The sequence below is a fragment of the Strongylocentrotus purpuratus genome, unplaced genomic scaffold (genome assembly GCF_000002235.5).
Source record: "Strongylocentrotus purpuratus isolate Spur 01 unplaced genomic scaffold, Spur_5.0 spur5_scaffold_8, whole genome shotgun sequence".
In the NCBI taxonomy this organism is placed as follows: domain Eukaryota; kingdom Metazoa; phylum Echinodermata; class Echinoidea; order Camarodonta; family Strongylocentrotidae; genus Strongylocentrotus; species Strongylocentrotus purpuratus.
In genome coordinates, this window is record NW_022145614.1 from 8,745,624 (window position 1) to 8,771,746 (window position 26,123).

At 36.9% G+C, this 26,123-nt stretch overlaps 1 protein-coding gene across 1 annotated transcript; it reads left to right on the forward strand.

The window, feature by feature from the left end:
- Nucleotides 1–340: 340 nt before the first annotated feature.
- On the forward strand, nt 341–25,165 carry LOC105444400. The gene is made up of 3 exons (XM_011678611.2): nt 341–933; nt 2,142–2,181; nt 24,645–25,165. The coding sequence occupies exons 1-3, from the start codon at nt 751–753 to the stop codon at nt 25,163–25,165; spliced, it is 744 nt and encodes a 247-aa protein (XP_011676913.2). The 5' UTR covers nt 341–750.
- Nucleotides 25,166–26,123: the final 958 nt, after the last annotated feature.

Sequence of the window (26,123 nt, forward strand, 5' to 3'; positions counted from 1 at the left end):
TACAGTGGAGTACTACGAGTGCAGTGAGTCACTTGCGTTTTTATGCGACGTATACCGTACATACCATGCAGTGCAGCAATGCACCACCACTTACATAGATATTGTGTCATTCAGTGGCGAGGGCATGCTCAGGCTGTAGTACCACAGGCGTTAGATCTTGGTTTAGAGACGAATTCTGAATTTGCTCTCTAAAAAGATCACCCTTGTTGGTTTATTGTCCTTTTACACATTGATGCCAGTCGCCACTGAGGATTTTACCTATTTGTTATTATTTTGTTAAACACAAACTTCAGTTTTGGAACCAATTCGTCCTCGTTTGCAACTCTTCTTACACTGTATGCAGCACCCATCATCCTGTGTGTTTGGTTTGACCTGGGTTTTAGGGTTTGGACCTAGGGAGCTGGACGCTGGAGCTTCCCCAAAATCCAGGGATCAAAATCTTTGTTTGTGGAGCTCATAGTCATACTTCAACCAAAATCAGGAATACTTTCCTTCCAAATCTTCAGCGAGATCAGAGTCTTTGAAAGTTCCATCGTGGATTATGTGGCACTTTCTGGCTTGATGACTCGCCGCATGTAAATCGAGGATAGGCCTACTTTTCTTGTTTGACATGGTTGGATTCGTCAGGCAATTTTAACCCTCTTCTTGGAATTAGGATGCCCTAGATCAAGGATATACATACACTGGATTTATCACAGCCTACCCTAAGGAATTATTTGTTGACCAGAGCCTTTACAGACTTCCAGCAAAATGGAAACGTGTTCAGATATATATGGTGCTAAACGTCAACGGCAGTGGACCTGTCGTTTACGCCAGCCATGCGGGGGTGGTTTCCTCCCGGTGCCCGTGTGGAGTGTGCTCACAGTTGCTGTTTTGATACTCTCTTCATGTCATATGGGAAGGACTGAAAAGGATCCTCTTTCATTATTTCAGGCACGTGTTAATTCAAACAAACGTTTGTTAACCTAAAGAAACATAGGTTTATTCTGGCATTGTATATGTGCATGTTCCGGAAATGATGATCACTGTTATTTGCCCTTAATTCTGCATTCCATATTTGCTTTTGTCTTTTTTCCTCACAGTTTTCATTGTTGAAATCCCTTGAACCAATTTTGTCCTTTTTTGGCGAATGCTTCTGGCATACTTTAGGTGTTTGTTTGATCCATGTAACACTGAATGTAGGAAATGAAAATGCAAAATATGTTGAATAATGAATGCCTTAACATTGGTAAATAAAGTGAGGAACAAAAGCAAGTGGTAGTCATTGCAAAGAGGTTATGTAAACTTTTAAATCAACAAGAATTATTGTTAGTCTATATTTGCGTAATACAAAATCAGTGATAAAATATGAATTGTCTATCATGCTTCTAAAAGTTGACTGTATTAATGGAAATACACTTCATTGAAGAACTATGGACCTGTAGTATTACATCTGTAATTATCTAGACCAGATAAGAAGGGATATTTAACTGGGTTGAAAAGAGACATATTTTCACCCACTCCTGTTCTTTTGAGAAAAAAAGTTACTTGCCCAGATCAGTGCAGTCATTGAAGCAAAACACACCTTTTAGTCTTACTTCAGAATCTTCATAACACAGGGCATTCAACTCAGATTAGTATAGTATAGGGCAGGGGCTTTCTTGAGTGGGCTTGTATTCAAGAAAGTCAACACAATGCTATACATTATGTAGATCTGCTTTGGAAAGACGTATGGTGGGTGGGCAGGATTCATAACTAGTAGTACTGTCGTACTACTAGTATTGTATTGTAAAAATAAGTAATTTAAATACTAAGTTTTTTTTTTGTAAGTATAGGGAACAAATGAAATAATAAGGACTGAATTTCTTTTATGCATTTGCTGAACCTCATTGTAGTTGTATGTCTTACCAATGAACGAGTTGTATGCATGGCTTGTGTACTTATGAAAGCATTGCAGCCACTGGTTTTGTTTGGGAGGAGATCATGAAGCACTCTAAATCCAGGCCTGGCATTTTTTTCTCTCCACAAGACAATATAGCAAACACAACTGGATTACTCAACGGTTTGATTTCTTATGCAGAAGCCAATCAGCATAGCCCGTCAGTACGTAACTGGGACAATGATACCAATTGATCCTCATTATTTGTCTATTTGTCTTTTAGGATCTATCTCGAGGGGCTTCCCAGGACCTACAATTTGAAGGTAAGCCTATCTTTCTTTTCTTGTTATACTTTTCTATACCTTTCTCCTTCTCTGTTTTGCTTGGTCAAGCAGTATATAAGTTATAACCCTAGGACATAACGGTATTACATGGTTGGGTGAGAGCCAGAACCCAGAAGGCATTGACTCTGTGTTACGAGTTAGTACCCATTTAACTCCAAGCCGTGACAAGAAAATGAGAGGCAAATATTTAAATTGGTTGGTGATATACCACAGAAAGTTTGCCGAAAAAGATGGGCTGCCTCATGGGAGACTTTGTTTGTTGGTGAATTATGCATGGTGGGAGGGAAGCAGAAAGAGGGGATAGAGAAGAGAGAAAGAAAGAAAGAGAGAGAGAGAGAGAGAGAGAGAGAGAGAGAGGGGGGGGGGGGGGAGAGAGAGAAAGATAGTGAGAGAGAGAGAGAGAGAGAGGAGAGGAGAGGGTGTATGGGGAGGGGAGGGGGAGAGAAAAAACAGGGAGGAAGGGTAAAGTTCTCTTTAAGAGGACATTGGGATTTAGATCAGTTTATTGTTACTGAGAAAGAAGACATGATTTATAAGGGGGAACTCAATAGATAATTGGAAGCCGATGCAGAGCCATTTAAGTAATTACTCATTATTGTCTAGATAATGACGGTAGCTGGTCTCTTTATGTTTTGGAATGTGAAGGCTAATACGTCACTGAAGAACACTAATGATGTCAGTCTAATGTATAGACCAACAAAAAACACCATCTTTTGAGAATCAGATGGGCCTTAGCTTTGTATAAAAGTATATGATTTAACACCCTTCTTAATCTCAACAGAAACATGTTTCGTTTTATGTTTGTATTATAATGCAATAATATCAAATTGATGTTTTATAATGGTCTGGTATGGAATATGATAAAGGGTAACTTGAAGAGTTCACTGTTCGTACCAAAGGATCAGAGAGTCCCCAGTTACTTAAAATACATGTTGCCAATACAAATCACTTTCAAAACGAAATTGCCAGATTCACAGGACACAGTAATATATATGCTAAGGTCAACATATATTTTTTTATAACAAGAGATGTGGGTATAATGGTGAACAGTTGAGGCATCATTAATTCGTGGGCAAGGGCAATTTGATTTGCTTGGTGGCTGGTGCTAACAATGCGTGCCTCAAGAAAATTGTGAAAATCTGATTTCGTGGTGGTATCAAAGAAAATCTAGACCACATCATTATGAATGTCTTTATTGTCCCTCGCTTGTAGAATATATTATCTTTTTTTGTTTTAAAGGTGATATACTCTTCATCATCACAGAGTTTATCTGGAGTTAATGGTGTAAAATAGTGTAGCATAGTGGAGAACAGAAGCATTTGTGTGGTACGATCAAGGAGATATCACAGCCTTGGTATCTCTTCAAGCGCGTAGCCAGGATTTCATTTTAGGGGGGGCGGTAGTGAGCACGCGAAGCGTGCGAATCACTTAAAGAGCGCGCGAAGCGCGCTCCCTAGGGGGGTGGGTGCAGGGAGGGGGGAGTTTCCCCCCTCCCGCGCGAAGCGCGGAAGCTTTGAAAGAAGACGATTCGTTGTACCTTTCTCGACTCATAATCCTTGTCTGAATTCAGTCCCTCCCCTCTCTCACGCGAAGCTTTGACGTTTCATTAAATTATTAGAGAAAGAAGACGATTCGTTGTACCTCTCTCGACTCTTAATCCTTATCTGTATTCAGTCCCTCCCCTCTCTCACGCGAAGCTTTGACGTTTCATTACATTATTAGAGAAAGAAGACGATTCGTTGTACCTCTCTCCACTCTTAATCCTTATCTGTATTCAGTCCCTCCCCTCTCTCACGCGAAGCTTTGACGTTTCATTAAATCATTAGAGAAAGAAGACGATTCTTTGTACCTTTCTCGACTCTTAATCCTTGTCTGAATTCTGTTCCCCCCCCCTCTCGCGCGAAGCTTTGACGTTTCATTAAATTATTAGAGAAAGAAGACGATTCGTTGTACCTTTCCCGACTCATATTTCTTAATTTGAACTCAGTTTCCCCCCTTCCCGCGCGAAGTGCGGAAGCTTTGACGATTCATTGTACCGTTCTCGACTCCTTTTCCCTTCTTCTTCCTACGTCCTCTTTCTTTTTTTTCTTCTCTTTCTCTCTCTTTTTTTTTTTTGGCCGGCGTTTTTGGGGGGGCGACCGCCCCCACCGCCCCCCCCTGGCTACGCGCCTGTAATAATCTCTTTGGTATGAAGGCAGATAGAGAAAGGAAGAAGAGGGAAAGAGTAAATCATGAGGGGGAGTGGGGGGGGGGGTCGCTTTTAAGAGTCTTTGTAGGGTAAACTTTTGTCATTTATTTGTGTGTGCATTCAATCTCCCCACCGCCAATGTTTGGCGTCTCTATTTGTAACATTTGTCAGGGCTTGTTTGTCTTGCTTTTATCAACGCGGAACATGAAAGGGAGAGAACTGGGATGATTTATATCTTAAGCTTGCGTAAACTTTGTGTAGGTTGGGTCCAGCTATTGTGGAATAACCGTCGGTCGGTAGAGTTTGACTTTTTTAAAACTCATGAGCTATCTCCATCTGTCCTTTTTTAAAATGCCCCTTGTTCAATTCTTGCACTATAGGCCCTGGCGCCAAATATGAAACTCTCATCCTTTCTAGGATTGTTATTTTATTTGCCCCTTGTCTGTACTCTGTAGTACTTAACAACAATAAAAACGCATGTAATATCAATCTTAAATTCAACTTCATGATGATATTAAATATGCTGTAGGCATATTTTCAATCATTATAGATAACTACATTACCCCTGTTTTTTGTTTCCCTCTTTCAATTCCCTTTCCCAGTTCTTTCTTTAGTTAATAAATCATGTTTAAAATGCCTTTCTCATGCATGTACCGGTATGCTATGTAAATGTCAGCCATGCAACATAAATCTCATCTCTTAGACATTTCATACTCTACAAATCTTCCTGATAAAATCCTTCCCCATTTCCCTCTCTCTTGTCTTCAATTTACATCAAGTAAAGTATCTTGTGTCTTGTATTTTCCTCTCATATCCTCTCTTTCTTCTGGTTAAACATTTACACCATCTACCTCTCATGTTTCTTGTTCAATTTTGTTTGTTCCATATCGCTTTCACCTCGTGTTTTTGTCCTCTCGCCCTCCCCGTGCCCTAGCAGTCATTGAACTATTGTCTAGTGAAAGTCTAGTGAAAAATGAGAGTGAGAGTACAGGCAAAATGTTATTTTCTCAATGCAAGGAACTGTGCGTCCATGAGGTAGACCCGTTGCCATGTAAACAAAAAAATATACATGTGTAGGCCATTGGACATGCTAGTCTGGATTCCAACCTCACATTTCATGTAGATATTCTAAACCATTTCACCATAAAAGTACAAAGGAAACAGCGAGCTCGACAGTACAATCAGTTTCAACGTGGGTCTATAACCTGTACAGGAAAATACCTATCTCCTCAGGAAAGACAAATTTCATCAGGAGAAATTGCTACCTTGAAATCTTTTTAAAGTTGGAAAGAATTCTTAGCACTGGAAAAATTGTGTTGATTGATTGCCATGCACTCTTAACCTCTCAATGATTTGTCAATGCTTCGATCGATCTCCTTTATCCATTCACTGAGTTCAGTGATTTTAGTGTTAAGAGGTTGATAAATAGCTCTACCCCAAATTTTGATTTACATGTAGTATCTAAACGCAGGCTCATTCTATCATAATAACAATATTTAGCTACATTTATATTGCATATTGTGCACATAGTTATCCCAGGGGATGCTCAAGGCACCCGCTAAGTACAATGTAGTTTAACTATAAGTTGATACTTCATGGTTGATGACGATTCCTATGTTGAACACTAAGCTTACATAAGAAAGAAAAATTTGTCAACAAATTTGTGTGCTAAGTGAAAAACATTGTAGTGTTTAATCTTTGTAAATGTATCAATCTTGAATTTTTTTGTTGTTGCAACATATACTTTATAATGAAGTAGTGCATTTCCTTTTTTTCTGTAATGGACTACTGCTACTGCAGTTGTCTCTGTTTGGAGCCAGAGGGGCATTAACATGTGCTGTACATAACTCATCATTTTACACATACACAGAGTTAACACCCTTCTGGCTACAGACAGACAATAATTATATCAATGTTGCCTGTATCCACTGAACAGGATTTGATGGGGATGGGGGTGTGGCTCTTGTGTATTTAAGAAGAGAACATCAGTTTGATGTATCAGTTTGATGTTTGAAGAAGACTCCACTGATGATCCCGGGCTTTATTTCCAACCTCAAAGTCTTGCTTGCTTGTTTCAAGATCTTCATCCCTCCTGATAGATTCTTGACATCCGATACGAGATGACGAGATCACATCCTGACACAGGTTCTTGAGAAGTTGAGAAGTTGAGAAAGGAGTGGGAGGGATGTTAAGAATGATCGGGTTTAAATCATGATGGAGACATCTCATGTAGCAAGTTCAGATAGAAGTTTTCAGAAAGAAAGTTAAGCTTGTTTAAATTCTCACAAACTGCTCTTTCCTCTCTACAGCCCACTCCTATAATGTTAGTGGATTCCTCCTCTCTACCCAAAGTTTAAAGAAAATATGTGGCTTGCATCCATTTAAAAAGTATGACAATGTCTTACGGAAGATCCTGTGAGAGGCCTTGCAGATGGGTTGTGCTCTCAAGATTTGGGAAGTTGCTCTGTGAATGGGACATCATGAAAGTATATATATTACTCTCTAATCCAGACTCATTAACAGCAAACTATTTTACCATCATACAGTGGTTACACCTAAAAAGGTGAAATATAAATTCTACTCTGCAGAGAGATGACTTGTCTTGCCACCTTCAAGTTCAACAGATCAGTTAAACCACATTTTCCCGCAGTTTATAATCTCTTTACAGGTATCTACTTAGTTTTTGAGTAATTTATTTTTGAATCTCTTTAAATCTGTAATTTTGTTAGCACTTGTTTTAGCACCCCTGCATATTGGGTATTATCAATATCAACATCTTTTAGAAAAGTATGTGACCCCCACCCCCCCCAAGGAGTGCAGTTTATGTCAAACTTCTAGGACATTCAGGATTATAGAGCAAAATATTATTCTAAGCAGGAATTTAAGGTTAAAATCCAGAACAAAATGATGGAGAAGGTGATGTCCTCGGCACATAATTTGGTTTAGACCGCCCTGATTACAGTAGAAGCAGTTGCATGTGTTCATAGGCACGTATCCATAGGATCAGGTGTCAATGCAACATGGTAGGGTTTCAAGCTATGTGCACTTAAGAACTCACAAACAGAGAGAAAATTGTCAATTATTGGAAAACGTGTGTGCGTCATGATGATCTTTTTTCTTGGACCATTCTGATTCTCTTTTTTCTTCTTTGTAAAACGAGACAGAAAACTGTTAGGCAAGCCTGTAAATTTTAAAATGTGTCAATAGTGCCAAAGCTTAGATTGAAAATAAAATATTTTTCTTGTTGAGAACTTTGATGATAAATTTCCAAATTTGAATGCAATAACCTCCTCCAAACCTTGCTCATTTTTAGGTTCATCTGTAAATCAATGAAAGTAATGAAAGAAAGGTTTTGCTAGGTCAAAGAACAGATGTTTTCCAATTAAGTTTCCCAGGTTAGAATGGACTTTGCCAAACGTTGCTGAATAAAAACCTCTCGCTCTCACAAACCTCTGTTGAAATACGGGACCAAATGTTCCAAATTGTTCTCCAGAGTGACATGCTAGCCATGTGTTGCTATGAAGACCAAGGCAACCCTCAAAACAGTGGCATGTGATAAATGATGACCCACCATTCACATGAAATCCACATCATGTTTGGCATCCCCTAACTAAACACATGATTTTACCTTATTTCATTTTACCTTGAGTGTGTCAGCTTGTATTTAGGAAATGTGCGTTTGAAATGTCTTACTGCATGTGGGGAAACAGTTGAAAACATGAAATGTTGGCGAAAGAAAGAAAGCAACCGCCTCTGTTTTGTAACTTTCCTTAGACATCTGTCATGCCACTGATGCCAGTGATGTTATTAACAATAAGGAAATAGTTTTAATGACCTCATTTACAAGGTGAAAAGTGAACCCGTAGACAGCTGGTTACAATACATTTATTAAATTATTAAAAAAAGTGTTTGCAAATTGATTTTTAGAAGAAGGAACAATAATTAAAAGGAGAATGCTGAACAATTAGAATTATTTGACTATGACTTTTAAGCAACGAATTGATTAGATTGTTGATGCACAATTAATAGTCAAACTGGTTACTGAAACTGTTAACAAACAATGAAGTTCCAAATCGGTAAAGCAAAGATGTTACATTCATTTTACTTCTGTGTAAATAAATACCTGTATAAAAGTATGTTGTTGGCTTTCCGCAAAAAGGCTGTAAGAGCTATGTTTCGTAATATGAGTAACAGTCTTCTCAGCCGATGACAATGTATACTGTACAGTACATGCATGCAGTGATTTCACATTCAATTTCAAGTTACTATGTAAATTTGTAATCACATTTTGCTTTGGTCAAGCGTGAGAATTTTCTTGCAAGATATTTTCGCTTTTTATAGTTCGTAAGGTTTCTCACCTGTCATTGGTCAAGAACGGGGTCAGGTCAGGTCATCAAGGGCATGGGATGGGCAAGAGGGGTAGAGTGTCCTCAAATGACCAGACCTACATGTGGACTGTAGAGAGATAGTATAATGAAAGGTTGATGCCTTCAAGCTGCCTCCTGACCTCCAAAGTTTATAAACAAAGGATGATATTATGCCATGTTTTATGACCTGTCTTTAAAAAACCAGAACCAGTGTGATGATTGTCACTTGGCATTCATCTGGAGTAAACATCCAAAGACAGTGGGTATTTTGAAGATGATTTGTTCCCCTGAACTTTTTGGAGTTGCTTTCAGAGTGAAAATATGTCTGCCTTGAAGTTGATAATGCTACCCACTGGAAGCAAACCTGGGATGCCATTCATATTTCACCATTAACTGTTGTTCCTTGATTGGACCAATGGCAAATGAAATTAAAGGTAAAGAGGTAGAATTGAATAGATGGATATCACATACTGTATACATGTATATATGACACCGAAGTGTATAGGCCTATACATGTACACAATCCAGTGAAACAAAACAAAACAAAAATAAAAACAAAAACAAAAACAAAACAAAACAAAACAAAACAATAAAAATAGAATATAAATAGAATATAAAAATAACGAAATTTGTTTTAAAAAGGAAAAGCCATTTGAGAGAATAGTAACATGTGCTGTGATGCTGCATGAATCAGTTTTAAAGCGGCTTAGTGGTGGCAAACTTCACACAAATTATTTTCTTGTTATGCTTTATATGCTATTTATACCCCTCAACTCAACTTCCAACAGGCGCAGGAAGGAACAGGGTGTTCAATTCCAATTTGGTGTACTCATCTTACACCCTTCAGCTCTAGTAATCCCTAATGAGATAATTATCAAACTTTTTTTAAAGAGTTTTAAAGCTGAAGCTGAAGCTGAATCAGAAAAAGAGGAAAGAGCAAACATGGTGTATGCCATGAATAATGAGGAAACCGAATATAACTCAATTAAAGATGCTAAATGCTATGGGTGAGGTAATTTGAAACGGCAGAAAACCGGGAGGGTAATTGGTACTTTCCCCCCTTATTAACGGGGAATAAACCCTTTGTGCGAGTGAGATCTGTCTGGATCTTGATGACAGATCATGATTTCAGAAAGGTAAAGCTGACTTAATGAGTATTACCTTGACAGATATATATTATAGCCTGTTAATGTGTTATTTACTTAGTTACCATATAATTGTCAAATCAAAATTACACCTTTTTTTATTAAAACGAAAGTGGATAGAAGACTGCTGGAAATCTTGGAGACCACCTACACTTACCTAGACATGAGGGCTATCCAGATCCGGGCCCTCATTTCATAAAACTTCTTTTCGATAACAATTCCGATAACAATTGTTATCACAAATTTGCTCTCAGCCGAGCTAGAAGTGTGTTAACTCCTTTACTTTGACCCAGAGTTCATGCCTTCCTGGCTTTAAATAGATGATTTGTTCAAAGATATAAAAGGAGAGGACTTAATTTCTGGAAAAAAAATGCTTGTGACAAGCGATCACAGTGCTCTATTAGGCTTACTGGTATGCTCTACAAAACATTACTTGTTTCAAAATTAATGCACCCTCAGGGTTAGAAAAATTGTCATAAATGGCCCTGCTTGAATTTGTTTGCTCCAACAATGAGTCAAAGTCTTGTAACAACAGCCGGCAATTGTCACGTTCAAGTCAGCTCCGTATGTCAAGACTCAAGAGCGCCCAATTCTCTTGAACATCAGCTTTTGAGGAGGGACATCCTTTCTGTGGTCTTGACACCCAGGATGTGTGTCGGCTTTTAATAAGCCTTGTCCAGACCCCTGAGGTGGACTAGGTCCTGTGATCCCCTTGTTTTGGACCCAGCCCTGTGACTAACACTAATGAGGATAGAAGCAATTCATTAATCGTTGGTGAAGTCCTTTCTTGTGGTTTTTATATGTTCCTTGGGATAGAATCATGATTAAGCTTGAGTAAACAGCAGGCAGTGCCTTTCCCTATTTTGATTCTGTGGGAAATACACTTTCAGTATTTATTTCTATTCTCTGAACACTTCTTCTGGTCTACCCTCTTTCAAAGTTGAGCTCTGTTTCATTGTCAGATTAATATCTTTGGTAATTTGATGATATTGATGTCACAGAATTCATTTTTTTCAGGACCTTTCATCAGTTCATGTTGTGTTTGTCTACTTTTAAAATGTAAATGGGAAATGCAGTAATCAGTTACATGTAAATACTACCCCTGAAATATTTTGGGGTTGGGGTCCAAAGATAAATGTGTTGTATACCCAAATCAAATGATGTTTAATGGGTTAATTTTGCAAGAAAATTGTTAGGCAAAGAGTAAATGTAGGTACTCTCACTAGCATTTCACACCCTTTTAAAAAGAATCAATAGATAATTAAATAGTGCTTTGTCATGTATTATTTTATGCTAAGTAAGTGCATGAACTCTTAATCACCGATCAACTGTTGTACCCCTTTAGCAGGATAGAGGGCCTCCGCCCTTGATTAACTTGTTGATATTGATTAACTTGTTGATACCTTGATCATCCCTGCTTGTGATATTAATTATTCCTCCTGTTGAGGAGTCACCATGAACAGGCACGAGTTACTCACATTCACAGGGGCATCATCATCATCGTTCCAGACTGTTTGGCCCCATCCAGCAAGCCTGGGTCGATCTTGACTTTCATGTTTTATTCTTGTATTTCCTTGGGAAGGTAAAGGGATGAAGAAGAACTTGACTTCTTTGGTCTGTATTAATGTAATGTCTGGTTTGACCATGTTCCACTTTCATCCCACTCCTCACCCAGGCTTCCCCACCTGCCCAAATTTCCATCCATCTCAGACAATCTTTAACAAGAATGGATTAATAATTAGTTGAAGGGCAGTGAAGAAAGAATAAGAGAAAAAGAGAGAGATAGAGAGAGAAACAGAGATACATAGACAGATACGGTATACACTAGAGAACAAAATAGGGGTGGATGAAGAAGGAGGGAGAGATATTCTGGTGTGGGGGGGGGGGGGGGGGGTTGAAAAATACATATAGAAATAAGGGCAGGTAAATACTTTCATTTTCAAGAGAGAGGGAGGGAGAGAAGGGGGGGGGGGCGTAATGAGAAGACAGACGAGGAGGAGGTGGTGGTCGTGATGGAAGGTAACAATTTTTTTTCTCCTTCATTGTTGACCGTCTGCCCTCTAAGCACTCACCAGGCCAGCATTATTAACCCCTTGATGTCAGGGATGTAAAGATTTAAGAACGTGGACAGGGGGGCTCCTAAGCTCAGGTGACTCTGCTGTGGTTTAGCTTTGACATAGGCATGTTAGAGAGGGATTAATACACTCATCCTTGGATCAATGTGGAAGTCACAAGCACTTCCTTCATATGACAATTGATAAAAGCAAGGGTAAACTAGAACTTGCTGTGTTACTTACCAGGTTTTTAAAAGTTGAGTGAAAACCAAGTTTGAGAAGAATTTCACAAACAATTTTACCCAAGGGATGTAGTGAAAACAAGTGGAGTCATTTGATTTTAAAGTGCATTGTAAGAAAAATAAACTGGAGAATATTGTTGAAATTCTAAAGTTATGTCTTGTTGTAAAGGAGGTCTACAATTTACAGTATGTTTCCTGTCTGAACTTTTAAATGATTTTCAATCGTCTCCAGAATTCATTTATTGATTGTTGAATTGTACATGTTTGATAAAATGCTTGATGCCAAGCATTTGCTATCTCCCCTTCTCACATGATCAGCCACAACATTTCCATCAATATGATTTTGTCAAATCACATGACACTATGCGCAATAAACAATGTACATGTATAGCACGTGAAGAAACATGTTCATTATTAGATAGAGTTAAAGTACTTTTTCGTTAGCTTTGCTGCCTTGAATTAAAAATGTATCCCCCAAACTCAGTCTGCGGGTGAAGGGGCTTTGAGACCCCCTGTTGATGCATTATGGGAAGGTCGATCATGAAGAGGACTACATTTCGTGGATAACCTTGTCACAACCTTGCAGTTAACTCCACTTTGAAAGCAAGGTCCTTAATACAGGACTTAAGCCATTGGATAGCGAGCTTATATATTAACACTCGCAATCTCCCTATTTTGTTTAAGTTTTAAGTCAAGGAAAGAATTAGGCATGTGTACTTGGTTAGCAGTGTCCATTTGGTTATGATTTGTAAGTACATGTAAATCAGAACAATGTGGGCTTGTTAGGAGCATGGTCGTTGGAAGGTTTAGCTTCGCCTGTAAGAGGATAAACTGGATTTTGTACGATTGATGTTGAAGTGGAGGTCAAGTTCCATTAGGATTCTGAAAAGATTTTAGGAATTAAGTTGACTGAGAAACATGGAAGTAGAAGTATAGTGGTCTCCACTCTTAACTGGAGATGTGAAGGTTGTGAGTACAAACCATGACTAGGCAGCGGCATTTCATTGGCATATACAACATGTAGTTGATCTATATTTGCCACTCCACACCCAAGAGAGAAATTGGGACTTGATAGAATGCAAAAAAAGTGATTGTGAATGAAAATGACATGACATGCCTTCACTGTGACAATATGACTACCCCAAAGGTGAATTTCCATTCCTGTACATATAGATATCACTGTTTGGAGCCAGAAGGGCTTTAACTCATGTAAATGTACTTTAGCACAGAGTTAATGCCTTTGTGGCTTTGAAGAGACGATATCTTCTTTCTTTCCAATGACTCTCAGTAAACTCCAGAAAACTCTTTTGCTAGAGCTCTCTGCACTGAAGCCCCTTAATAGCTTGAGATGGATTTTAGCTGGAAAACCATAATTGATTGATACCTGCAGGAAACACTAATGTGCCCACTTAATATCATAATATTACCACAATAATGTACGTAATCCCAACACAATGGAATCCATCCCTGAATCCAAGTAAATCAAATCTGTCTGGTAGAATAGAGTTAATTGAAAAGGTTACCTCCTCTTATTTAAGTATCGTTATTAACTTGGGAGGGTACCACAGCCCAGATCACAAGAAACCCATCCAAAATTGCCCTTGGTGCATCTGTGGCTAGACATTTAATTGGTAATAATTAAATATAAGCACTGCGATAACATCCGCAGTTCTTCTTTCGTCTTGTCTGTAGCAGACAATGGCCATCACGGAATTGACTTTGAAATTTAAAAAGGTCGTTTGATATAAAGTAGTACCGCTTAATGATCGATTCAACAAAGTCGGGTCATTGCCTTTGGTTATAAAATGCAAAGCCACAATATTAATTTTTCAGAACAAATGATATAATGCAGTCAGTTTGAATAATCACCGCTAATAGATTTTTTGAATAGATTTAATTGAAATTGTGTAGATTTGATGTTTAATTAGCAAATTTAATGTCCATGTGGTTAATTCCTTTAAAAGGCTTTTTGATACTGTCAATTGTCCATTTGAAGTTTGGAGTTAACTTGTATACTTTGACATAGAGTTAACGCTGTTCTTGCTTTGAACAGACAAACTGAGATAGGGTCACATACATGTAACACCTACACCTGTACATGCACTTTTATATTCCAAGGCTCAGTCTTATTGATGAATCATCGGTGTACAGTCTGGAAGTAAATTAATCATGCACAACATGTGAGCATGAAATTCTTTCATGAAATTCTTTCATGAAACATACCCGAAGCGATATCCAATTATCCTTTCTTCTTTCTCGGTGGAGCTCAAAATTTTGACAGTAACATTCACTCACATTATTTTGATATCACTTCCACTGCCTTTGAAATTGACGTTAGTGTTACAATTACAATACTTCATGCACAGATTTATCTTTGAAGTAAGAATATGAATGATATTGATGCTTTTTAGTCAAATCAATAATTCACTGAATGCTCGGGACTAACCGGCTTGTCACATTTTGATTCAGATTGATATTGGCAAAATTTGAAGTCAGATTGGATTTGAATGGGAGGTGATTGGAGTGACGACATTCTCGTTCAAAATAATCAGAACACGTCTGCATGCAGTAATTGACATGATTTTCAAATGCCAGGCAAGAAGGTGAATGCTGTGGTAATCATCAGCATATCAAGCAAGCTGGAAATTGGAAATCATTATGTTTAACCATCATGCAAAAACAGCATGATACCCAGTATAAACATCCTGGTATTTAATCTTCAGGAAGTATATATTCCTCAATCAAATAATTATGGTCATATTTTACGTTTCACTATTTTTTCTGTTATTTTTGTTGAAATTTATATATTAAAAAATGTTGAGGGGGAAAAGGATATTGAATATGCTAGTTTCATTGAGCAAATTCAAAGCAAACGTACAGGGAAAAAAGAGACTTGCAAATCAGATTTTAAGGTAAAAGACAGGCATAAAGGATATAATCAAAGTTTACTGTATTTGTCAAAATAAAATATCTCAAAAGAAATGATTACCAGTAAGATCATTTATATCAAGACTCTGATTCTACCTTTTAAATAAATGGTTCAAGAGTTTAATCTCTACATGGAGAGCTATTTAAAGAGCTTTACAATGTTGTGTTAATGTGTGTTGACGATGTACTCCATTTCAAAGTTCACTAGGACACGAAACTTTTGTTATAAAGATTGTACCATACTGCATGAGAAGTATATAGGGAGTGCTTAATCAGCCAACAATGAAAATCTGTTTTTTTTCAATGATGCAATTGTGATTAATGTATTCCAAGTCAGGAATGTCTGAAGGTTTGTTTCTATTGTGTTATTTCTTTGTCAGTTTTCCATTATCTCTCTTTTGCTCATTCCTTCAGTACATGTATTTCTGATGTGTTCTGTTTGTATATTGATTAAACTGTCCATCCCTAAATACCGTTAATCAAGCGTAAATCTTTGCTTTCTATTTTTACCATATCTGCTTTTTGGTTCGTTTACACCAGTTATTTTGTCTTGAACTTTGAGTGAGACTCTTTCTGCTCAATTATTTCTTAAAGCCCCACTGTACTACTTGTACAGGTAGCTACTTGCTCCCTCTATATAGAAAACGGTGCATAAGTGATGCCCGTTGGTCCCCCATGATCCTCTTTTTCTTATGTTAATTGAGAGCTGAGTTGATGAGATGGTCACCTGTCAGTGACCACGCTAGGTGGTCTAATCCCTCCTGGCCAACCTAGTACAGACAGGCTTTAAGTGCCCCTCTCTTTCTGTCATACCCCTCTCCCTGTCTCCTTCCCTGATATATTTCTTTTACAGATCACAATATTTTTCCTCTTTCTATTGCCTGCACCCTATTTATGATATTCAACCATTTTATTCCTCCTATTAATTTATAGGCATTTTCTTTTAATTCCAATGTTAAAGGCTTGCCAATCGTGCAAAAAGTAAATTCAAACCAAGAAATAGCATACCTTATATCTAAAGGTGCATGGTATAAAATACCACCTTCACAATGAACCTGAGAAATTCACAATTGGGTGGGTTAAGTTTTGACAGGGAAGTGTTATCCCTGCATGAATTTTACACTTACTGCCATGAATTTGACTCCTAGTGTCATTTTATTTTGACACCAAAGCCAGAGAGATATCCATATGCTTTTGTGTTATCTGGGATAGTACTGAGATTTAACAGCTTTTAGGAGCAAAATTTTCATTTTCAGAATTGTCAACTTTTATATGTGTGACATTTAAAGGATATCAGACACCTATAGCTGCAAACTTGTTGCACGTGTCCCTTTAAGATCGACACCATTGTAGGCCCTGTAATCCTAGGGAGGGATGGATGGTGATGAGCTGGAAGTATTCTTTTGTTGAGAGATAGCACATAAAAGGTGTTTTTAATTAATTTTGCCTGTGTGGGTCTTTTTATGAACCCACCCAACCACATCCCCTAAAGAAGGTGGCAACCTGTCACGGAGCAGCTTCCGTTGGAACAGATTATAAACATTTTATGGGAGGGTATTCTTATTCTTACCTTTGTATCCACCTTCGAAATTCACCATAATTATAAAGGCCAAATAAAGTTCAGTGGTTTTAACAACACAGCCTCAGAACTTTGGATTTTTGTGTGAATTTGTTACATTTTTTGTATTTGTTCATTTATTTATGTATTTTATATTTTTGCTTTTTGTGTAAAGTTAATGATTTTGGTTTGTAATTATATTGGTCTTCTATTCACCTTTGGCTTTCGTCTATCTACGGTCCAATTAACCACTAAATCAGAATATTCTGCTCCAGAAGTTCATCCTAATTTCTTTCCAGAATATTTCATCTTTCATATTTTTCAGTTTGTCTGTTTTGCTTTAACTCAACACCCATCAAATTTGCTAATTTCACATCAAATCTGTACTTTTTTACAGATTAACCCATTCGCTACGGGAACCAGGTAATTCCTGTTCTGAACCTATATGAAAGATACAATTCAGTAGTCAGGGTTAGGATAATTGTGATACAGTGAAGTTAAAACTCTATACCGTATTGCGCTAAAATATCTATTCAAATTTGTTTGTTTAATTGAATATGATATGATGTAATCAGGCAAGTGGTAATTTAACCCAATGATCTAAGAAATTGACCTTTTGTGTTTTTCAAAAAGCAACTGTGAAAAGGTTGACCTAGCCCTAGATAGGAATCTTCATAACCAATTATTTGGAACCAGCAATTAATCTTGACCCACATTCAATCCATTTATCTGTTAGGAGCCAGAAGGGCATTAGCTCATCTTCTTCAACACAGAGTTAACGTCCTTCTTGCTCCTACTAGATTGAATTGACCATTGCTCATAGGTGGGAAAAGTGGAACTGTTCATTGTGGTATGCTTGTGGGATGCAAACACAAGCAGGCCCATCCCTGCTGGTTACTGGTGAAAATTATAACAACCTCACAAGAGTATCCACAAAGGAAAGTCAGTCCTCTGACCTTCACTTCACATCTCTTGTCATTTCCACTCAACACGGTAAATAAGGGATTGCAGACGGAAAGAAAAGTGGGGGATGAAAATATTGATGGGTTTGATTCTTTTCATGTATACAGTGAGCAGAAAGTGGCTTAGGTATGGTTGAATGATTGGTGAAGTGGGAAGAGAAAGATTTATAGGGAAACCTTTTTGTTTGGTACCCACATTATGCAGACTTGAAGAGGTAAACAGGAATAATTGGTGCTTGAGAAATGAGAATAGTTGGTGTTGGGATTCAGTGCTCCATGCCCCATTGCATAGAGAACTTGATGGTCCCAGTTATATGGGAAGTAGGGGGATGCAGCAGTCACTAGGTGACCTACTGATTGTCTTGATCAATAGTTCTGGGGGGGGGGGGGGTTGGTAGTCACAGTACTTTGTATGTTTTGCTTCAAAGCTTTGAAAATATGAAACAAACTTCAGTCTGTAGCTTGTCTTATTATATTGATATTTTGTACGTTGATAATTATGACGTATTGGTCAGAAACCTATATTGTGCACTGGCCTCTCTTAGTAGAACATTATCAGGTGTGTTTTACATACCGGTAAATGTTCTGGGGTTTTATTTCATTGTAAATGTAAGTTATGACCACTAGATGCATACCAAGATTAGTCTGTATCTCATCACAGATAACATATTATTCTGAAATGTCCAGTCTGCTCAAAGTTTTCTTTATTTGTCTGTTGGACAGCCTTCACGTTAATGAGAAACCTTCATGTAACAAAAGATATTTAGTATTATGTTGACACCCACGCACATTAAAATGGTACTTTATGACTTTTATGGGCCCAATTGATTAGCTATTGGGTGTCCAAATAAAAGAATACTGTCCAATTTTAGGGGTTTATGTGTACATGTAATCAAGTGTATGCCTCATAATGCTATAAACCTTGTCTTAATTTGATTCACAAGACTTTATTAGCCCATCATTATGTATGGTTTGTTGTGTTGATATGCAGAAAATGTTAGGTAATGTTTTATTGTCTGGCGAGTGGTATAAAACATGTTTATAAACGTGTTTATAAACGTGTTTATGGTGGATCTAGGTTTTCTGAGACATGGTTAGGTGCTAATGACGGTTCCACATGATGGGCAGAAGAATTAATGTTTATGTGTGTTGTAAAGATTAAATGGAATTGTAATCTTCATTCGCCTACGTTGCATCTATTTATCCTTCTGTCTGTTTATCTATCCATCTATCTTTCTATCTATCCATCTATCTTTCTATCTATTTTGTTATTATCAAGCTATATCTATCCATCTATCCTTCCATCTATCCTTTTATTTATCCAGTTATATGTCTATCTCCATTTACATTTATATTTCATATCTTTTATAGTCCTACCAAAACAGGATATAGTCTATTTGTGGCCACAAGAATGTTAAATCTTTATATACATGTAAGTACATTTTACATGTATCTGAGTTAATGCCAAGTTCTGGCTCCACACAGACAATCTTTTGTATTATGTTGACCTAAAACATAGTCATCTTTACATTAAAAAAACAAACTTTTAGTCTCTTCTCAAAATGAATTTATATTCAGACTATAATGTACCTATAATTTCACCGAAAGGACCCGCATAATTTTTTAACTACATATTCATTAAACCATAAAAGCCATAAGTGCAGTTATACATTAACAATACAATTGATTGTATTTTGTGTAAAAGATATCAAAATTTCATATTTTGAGTAATTTTGCGCAGACTTGGTGCCAGTATTGGTAGTAAAATCATTCTTTTCAATGGAATCAGGGCAGTTTAAAGTCATAAATATCAGATAAACAAGATTTGCAATCTGTCACCGATGAATGATTTTTACTATTGGGGTGGAAGTGAAATAAATATACAAAGAAGAAAGAAAATTCTAAAGTAGCATTATTTCTGTTTGTCAAAATTATTGGGGAAAAGACGGATGGGCAATGGTAGATTTACTCAATTCACCATATTCTTTATATGTACAGTGTATGTCAATTCTAATACCTTCAGAGTATTCATGATTGATTTCTATTCCAAAGGATGGAACAAGTTAGGTATAAATTCTCACAGAGACACATAGTCGAGATTTTGAATGAATTCATACATATATTTACCATAGGAGATGATAATTACTAATAAAAGACTACAACAAAGTTGGGTGTCTCTTGCCAACAGATCCATACTGGTAACTTGTAGGCTACAGATCTATGCTAGCTGTTAAATGGCAGTTCAAAAAAGAAAATCACATTTCATTTCATTCAATGGTATCTTTTAGTATTAATCAACCCCAGACCTTTCTTAAATGCCATTCTCTGGAAATTTATTAAAGCAATTACAGATTGACCCTTTACAAGTTAATTAAAGCTTTGTTAAAATTCCATCCCAAACCCAAATAGAAACACATCACCAACTGATATTTTTGCAGAAATTGTCTAGACCATTCTTGTCGTTGACATCCTCATTTTCATGGTCAGAAAATGTCCTGGTATATGTTTGCATAATGACTGCAGTCTAAGCTGATAATTTATGTAATGGTGTTTTTTGTTTAAAGTTTAGATTTATTTATCCATGGCTCGCCCTTGTTCAAATCTTCTCCTTTGCACACATAAAACTGTCTCCAGGCGTCTATTGAGCGGGCTTCTAATACATGTCTTGTAACACAGGCCGTGTTTACTTTAACAACAAAATTGCATGCACAAAATATCCAAAAGGACTTTGCAGACCTGCATAAAGACTTGTGCTAACACTTTCTGTATACATTCACATGCTTGTTCCACAGATTAGAGAAAGACAGACTGTAATTGGCAGAAATGAGTTTATTTAAGAGTTCCATTGTATCAATAGGCATTGAATGTCTTTAGTTATTTGATTTCCGAGTCTTAGATGTTAGCCTTTCTCATCGTCTTAAGATGAAAGGAATTGTTTGAGCATGTTTTGCGTCATGTTCTTTGCTTTTCTGGCATTCTGCTACATTGGCCAGGAAAACCCTCGATTATTTCAGCTGCATTTGTGATTAACGTGTTTGTATTTCTTTGTCACAGTTTCCGCCAAATCATGGGCTAGGCTCCAGATTTAACTTTTGAAAAACATTGAGGTTTACTTCATAGAATCATTGACCCCCCAAAAGTTAAAAGAAGCCATTTTCAAAGTAGAATAGACCTATCAAATTCCACTTAGCTTAAATGTAATTGTGAAATGTGATTTGTGTTGGAAATGTGTATTCTTTGATAATCACTCCTAGTTCTGGCACATATTGTGATGGAGCTCACGATAGTTGTTTTCTTAAAAAATGAAAATTATGTTAGTGGTGGATATGAGTAGGCTACCAGTATGGTGAATGTAACATTTATGATTCTCATTTAAGGTATGAATGTTCAAGTGTTTATGGCTTAAATCCTAAAATAATCATGTGTTTTTGGTTAAGAAGAGTTGTTCCCAAGGTAAAGTAACTTGAAAAGAAAAAAATCAGGTCAATATGGGGACAATTTTAGTTTGTCAAAATGTATTTTTTCATGGGTTGAAAGATTGAATACAATGCCCATTATGTATTGTAGATGACTCAAATAACTACATGTGTGACAAAAAAGTGGAAGTTACATCATACTCTGTTTTTTACTAAAATAGTTCTCACACTCTTGACTTATTTTCAACCTGAATTCATTTGAAAAAGAAAAGAAAATCCTTTTCAACAATAACAAAAAAGAAGAAATAGGAAAGAGATTTTATGATCTTAAATACATGTAAGTCAATTTGATGCTCCATTTGCACATGATAATGAAGTGTCTATACAGAGCTCAGCTGTAATCATTTATTCTCACACACTACAATGATCTTGTGTTAAAGTTAATCCATGATCACAGTTCATTTGTAAAATTGTGATCTGTACTTTTCATGCTCCAGTTGTAGGCATTAGATGCATTTACCGTACAATTTGTCCTTCATTCTAGGAGGTACTTGCAAATCTTAAATATATGGATGAAATATGGTTTTGAATTCTTAACAGGAAAGAATATATATATAGTTCCTTTCTAATACTCGATAAAAGTAACGGATTATGTTTGATAGGGACCAAAGTTCTTTTCCAATACTTCATGAAATTAACAAGTCATTTGGAAAGGGATACAGCCTATAAACCTTACTATCATTCTTCTCTGATATCCCGTGAAATTTACAGATTAACTTTGATAGGGATTCAGAGTGAATGTTTGTCTGTTACTCATGTTCAAAATCACCTCTGCGCAAGTGGCTAGATTATGGTGCTCTGTATATTTCAGATCTAGTTGGATTGTGATGTTATTGTGATAGATCTTACAAAGAACGGTAGCTTTAAAAAGTGTTTGTCATTCTCTGCTTTCTCTCGATGGCATATTGTAGACTTCCTGAGTATTCTTACGGGCAAAAAATATCACTCTCTTGACTATTTAAAGTGTATTCTTTTTTTAATAATAACCAAAGTTATTAATAGCTCACAGACAAACACAGACAACATTTAATTGTCCCTATACTTATTTTTGTTTGAGTGTCTATCCCAAGTTATAAAAATAACATTGACTGCAGTATGGACTGTATTGGAGGGTTCAAGGGTAGGTAAGGAATTATTTTGATAAATGATTTATCTACTCACCGGAGCGGTCTGTTTCTGTCACTCTGAAAAGACAATCGTCATTCTGCTATTGGCAATGCAGACTTCCCTTCATTTCCACCACAGACAAGGATTATGAAAGGCAAAGTGTGCCCCGTGGAGGAACAAATTAGACACTTGAACTTCACTGAGGGCCTTGCAAGTGCAATTGTCATGGTTGTTTTGATAGAATGCCCTAAAATTGGTCATATGGATGAAAAGTACAATTTCTTTTGCTCTCATTTTTCTTAGCGTGGGCACCATGTTTTTCGATTTATATTTTGTGTTTGCGTATGAGGTAGAGCTTAAATGTACATGTACATGGTTATGTTACATAATGTCAGCTACATTTTGTAAGAGATACTTGATTTTCATTTTGAGATTAAGCTTCATTTGATAGTTGACCAAATTAATGATGATGACGATAATGATGATGATAACAAAAATAATAGTAACAATAGCGATAACAATAATGATAATAATGATTTTAATGATAATAACACATTCATCCACCTCTGTGACATTGCTTAGAAATACGATCCATAAAACATAGTTTACGCTATTTATTCTGAGTTCAATGCCTGTGATGGATTGCCCAAAATGTTCAGCCTTTTTAACAATGCTGTTGGAACTTTTGACATAACCGGCGGCTACCATTGATACCAGCCAAGTCCTGTGTAGGGGTTGATCGATAACCTGATAGGCCAAATTAAAAAAAAAGAATGTTTAGCGGTCCTGTTCTTAAAAAAAAAAATTTAAAAATCAGAAATAGATCTGTTTTAGCAGTGTTTTTCACGTTTTTTTTCATCAAAAAAAAAATCTAAAAAAAAAAACCTTTAAAAAGAATTAAAAAAATTAAAATATGAAGAAAAAAAAAGAAGAAAAAAAGGAGGCGGCCCCCAAAAAGGAAGCGGGCGGGGACGCTAAACATGTAATTTTTTTTAAATGGCCATAGATCCAACGATTTACAGGAGAGGGTGGTAGATCCACAGTGTATGACCAGCCTGGGCTCCCAAGGGACTAGACACCATGTCTGCTTTTCTTGTCTTTCTGTAAAGTCCAACCCTCAAACATCCATGTCAATACGCAAGAGATTAAACGCCACACTTTACCACGCAGGTAAATGGGCTGACCCTAACATCAAAAGACCATTAAACCATGGACCTACATGATTAAACAAAGCTTTAATGTCTAATCAGTCCAGATAGGCAGAGTGTGTGATAAGAGGGGCATTGATAATGGGATTTGGGGCTAGTGATACCCCTATTGATGATACCCCTATCTGTTAATGATAGGGGTGCTTGAGTGGACTCAAGTGTAATGGATATGGGTTCAGAGAATCAGTGTCTTAATTTCTTCATAAGCCATTCAAAGAGGGGTCTGTCCTTTATACAGGGTAACTGCAAACAGTTACATTTGAACCCTATCGAGATCACCATGGAAGAAATCAGAACTTTTTTACAGGTCATCTATGGCCTCTGGTAATCTGACATTTGCTGTGATACTAGTTTTGTTGCATCAAAATATTAGGGTTAGGGTTATGTATGCAATAAGGGTTTAGAAACTTGTAGTCTCAGTTTAGGTTTAGGGTTAGGCTTAGAATTATGTTTTGTGTTTTGTACAGGGTTGAAGTTAGGACTTTGGTTAGTTTGGAAATCGACTGCAGAGCAAATGTCACCAAAGTGTGTGTTGTGCAACTATGGCCAAGAGCTATCTACAGATTGACTGCAGAGCAATTGTCACCAGAGTGTGTGTTGTACAACCATGGCCACAAGCTATCCATAGTCTTACTCATAACAGGTGTACAGGGCCACCTGCATAATGAACAATTGCAAGAATGTTAATTTGACTGACTCATATAAACTAATTATTGAAAGGCGGAAACTTCTTTTACATTTTAAGAAGATGGTTTCTATTGTTTGATTATATTTCTATTGTATCCAGTAACCATGATGGCTATCTTTACATTATATGAGGTTGGATATTAAATGTGGAAAGATTCAGTAATGTTCATATGACACCTCTCATTCACAAATTAGTTCCTTCATGAGACACTACATCTCGTATATAAAGCAGATCACATTCTGACCATAGAACACACTGTGGAAACAGAATCACACTTTCATTCCTGTAGAGAACATATAAATATCCACATGGAGTGGAGATGGTGCACATTGTACATGAATGAATCCAATGACCTGGGTAATGAAATCTGTGCTTAGAGACGAGCGCTAGATATAAATCCACATTATAATTGTTATTATTTAGCTTTGAGGTTCAAACTGTCCTGAACGCTAAAATACATTTACATGTACATTTGTAGTTATTGATGTTTTTTTTTCTCATTTCTTTCTATCTTTCCAGATTATGAAATAGCTCATCCAGTTCAAGTGGATTCTTCAGGGGTCTACCTCACACATCATTTAAAACCAGTGAGGAGAAAAAGGAGTATAGACATTGAAGACATTGAGAGGACAAATACAAATATTTTATCATCACCAAACTTTACAGACTCGACAGAGCGGAAAAGTAAAAGTAAAAGTAGGCTTCAAGATTCAAGTGCCAGCAAAGGTAGCACGATTCATCTTAAATTTAATGCATTTGCTCAGGAATTTGTGCTGGAGCTAGCGGCAAATGAGGAGCTCACGGCACCTGGATTTAAGGTGCAGCGCCGAAAGGATGGCAAAACGACAGTGGAAGAGTACATTCCGGAAATGGATAGTTGTCACTACCATGGCAGGTTAACCTCTCACAAGGATTCATCGGCAGCAGTTAGTCTCTGTGATGGCATGGTAAGTGGAAATGCTCCTTTTATTTGTTTTTCAACCTCTTTAATAACATGTTATTTGGCCTTCTTCAACAACCAAAGTTTGGAACCAGATTGATCTCAAAGTTCACAGAGACTTTTGAAAAATCAACCTTAGACATTTCTGATAGCCTTGTCTATCACTTTTAGAAATGCACAAACATGACAAAGAAATATTACGTACACTGTAATCTGAACATGACTTTTATGTGATCTATACAATAGGTAATTATAATTGCCCTTGAATCCAATTCTCAGAAATCTTTGAGATCATGTTCACACTAGGCCTGTTCTCATCGGACCGAATTTGCAAATACCGGTAATCTGGTATTTTCCCAGAAGCTTGAAATTGTGTTTTCACCAGACCGATACACTCATAGCCCGCTATTTCTCAAATAGCGGGCTATTTTGGAAACAAGACCAAGATTTCTCATGATATTTTCTCAACCAAATAACCCGCTACTTGCAACTGCGGGCTGATGAAGACGCAAATTAGCTGGCTAATTTGAGATCGGGCTAGTTAAAACTGTGGGATATTTTGCAACTTCGGTCTGATGACGTCAGACCTAAAGGTATTGCCCTGATCCGGAGCAGATTGGGCATTCTTCAGAAAGAGAGTGTGCCAAACAAGTTTATAATTTTAAATACTGCATAGACAGTCATTAATCATAATAATTAAACTCGTCAACAAAATATTAGGAATTTGTATTTTGGTTAATCATAGGTCTATTTAACACTATATTATACAATCCCTTGTAAGTCCTTTTGCCCTATAGAAATTCAGTGGATGAGAATTACTGGCCCCTACATCAAGGGCTTCTGATGACTGGTTGTAAGAAAGATTAATGGGCTAGTGGAAATAACAGAAGCCATGGAAGTATTGACTGTATCTGATTGCCTACATGTTGTTGTTGTTGTTGATTTCACTCCTGGTATTTATGATCTGTTTACATGTTATGCCTGATAAGTAAGTAAGTTGTTTATTTGTTTTCATCAAGATTGCACTTTTTTGACAATTTTGTTTTTCAAATTCCGAC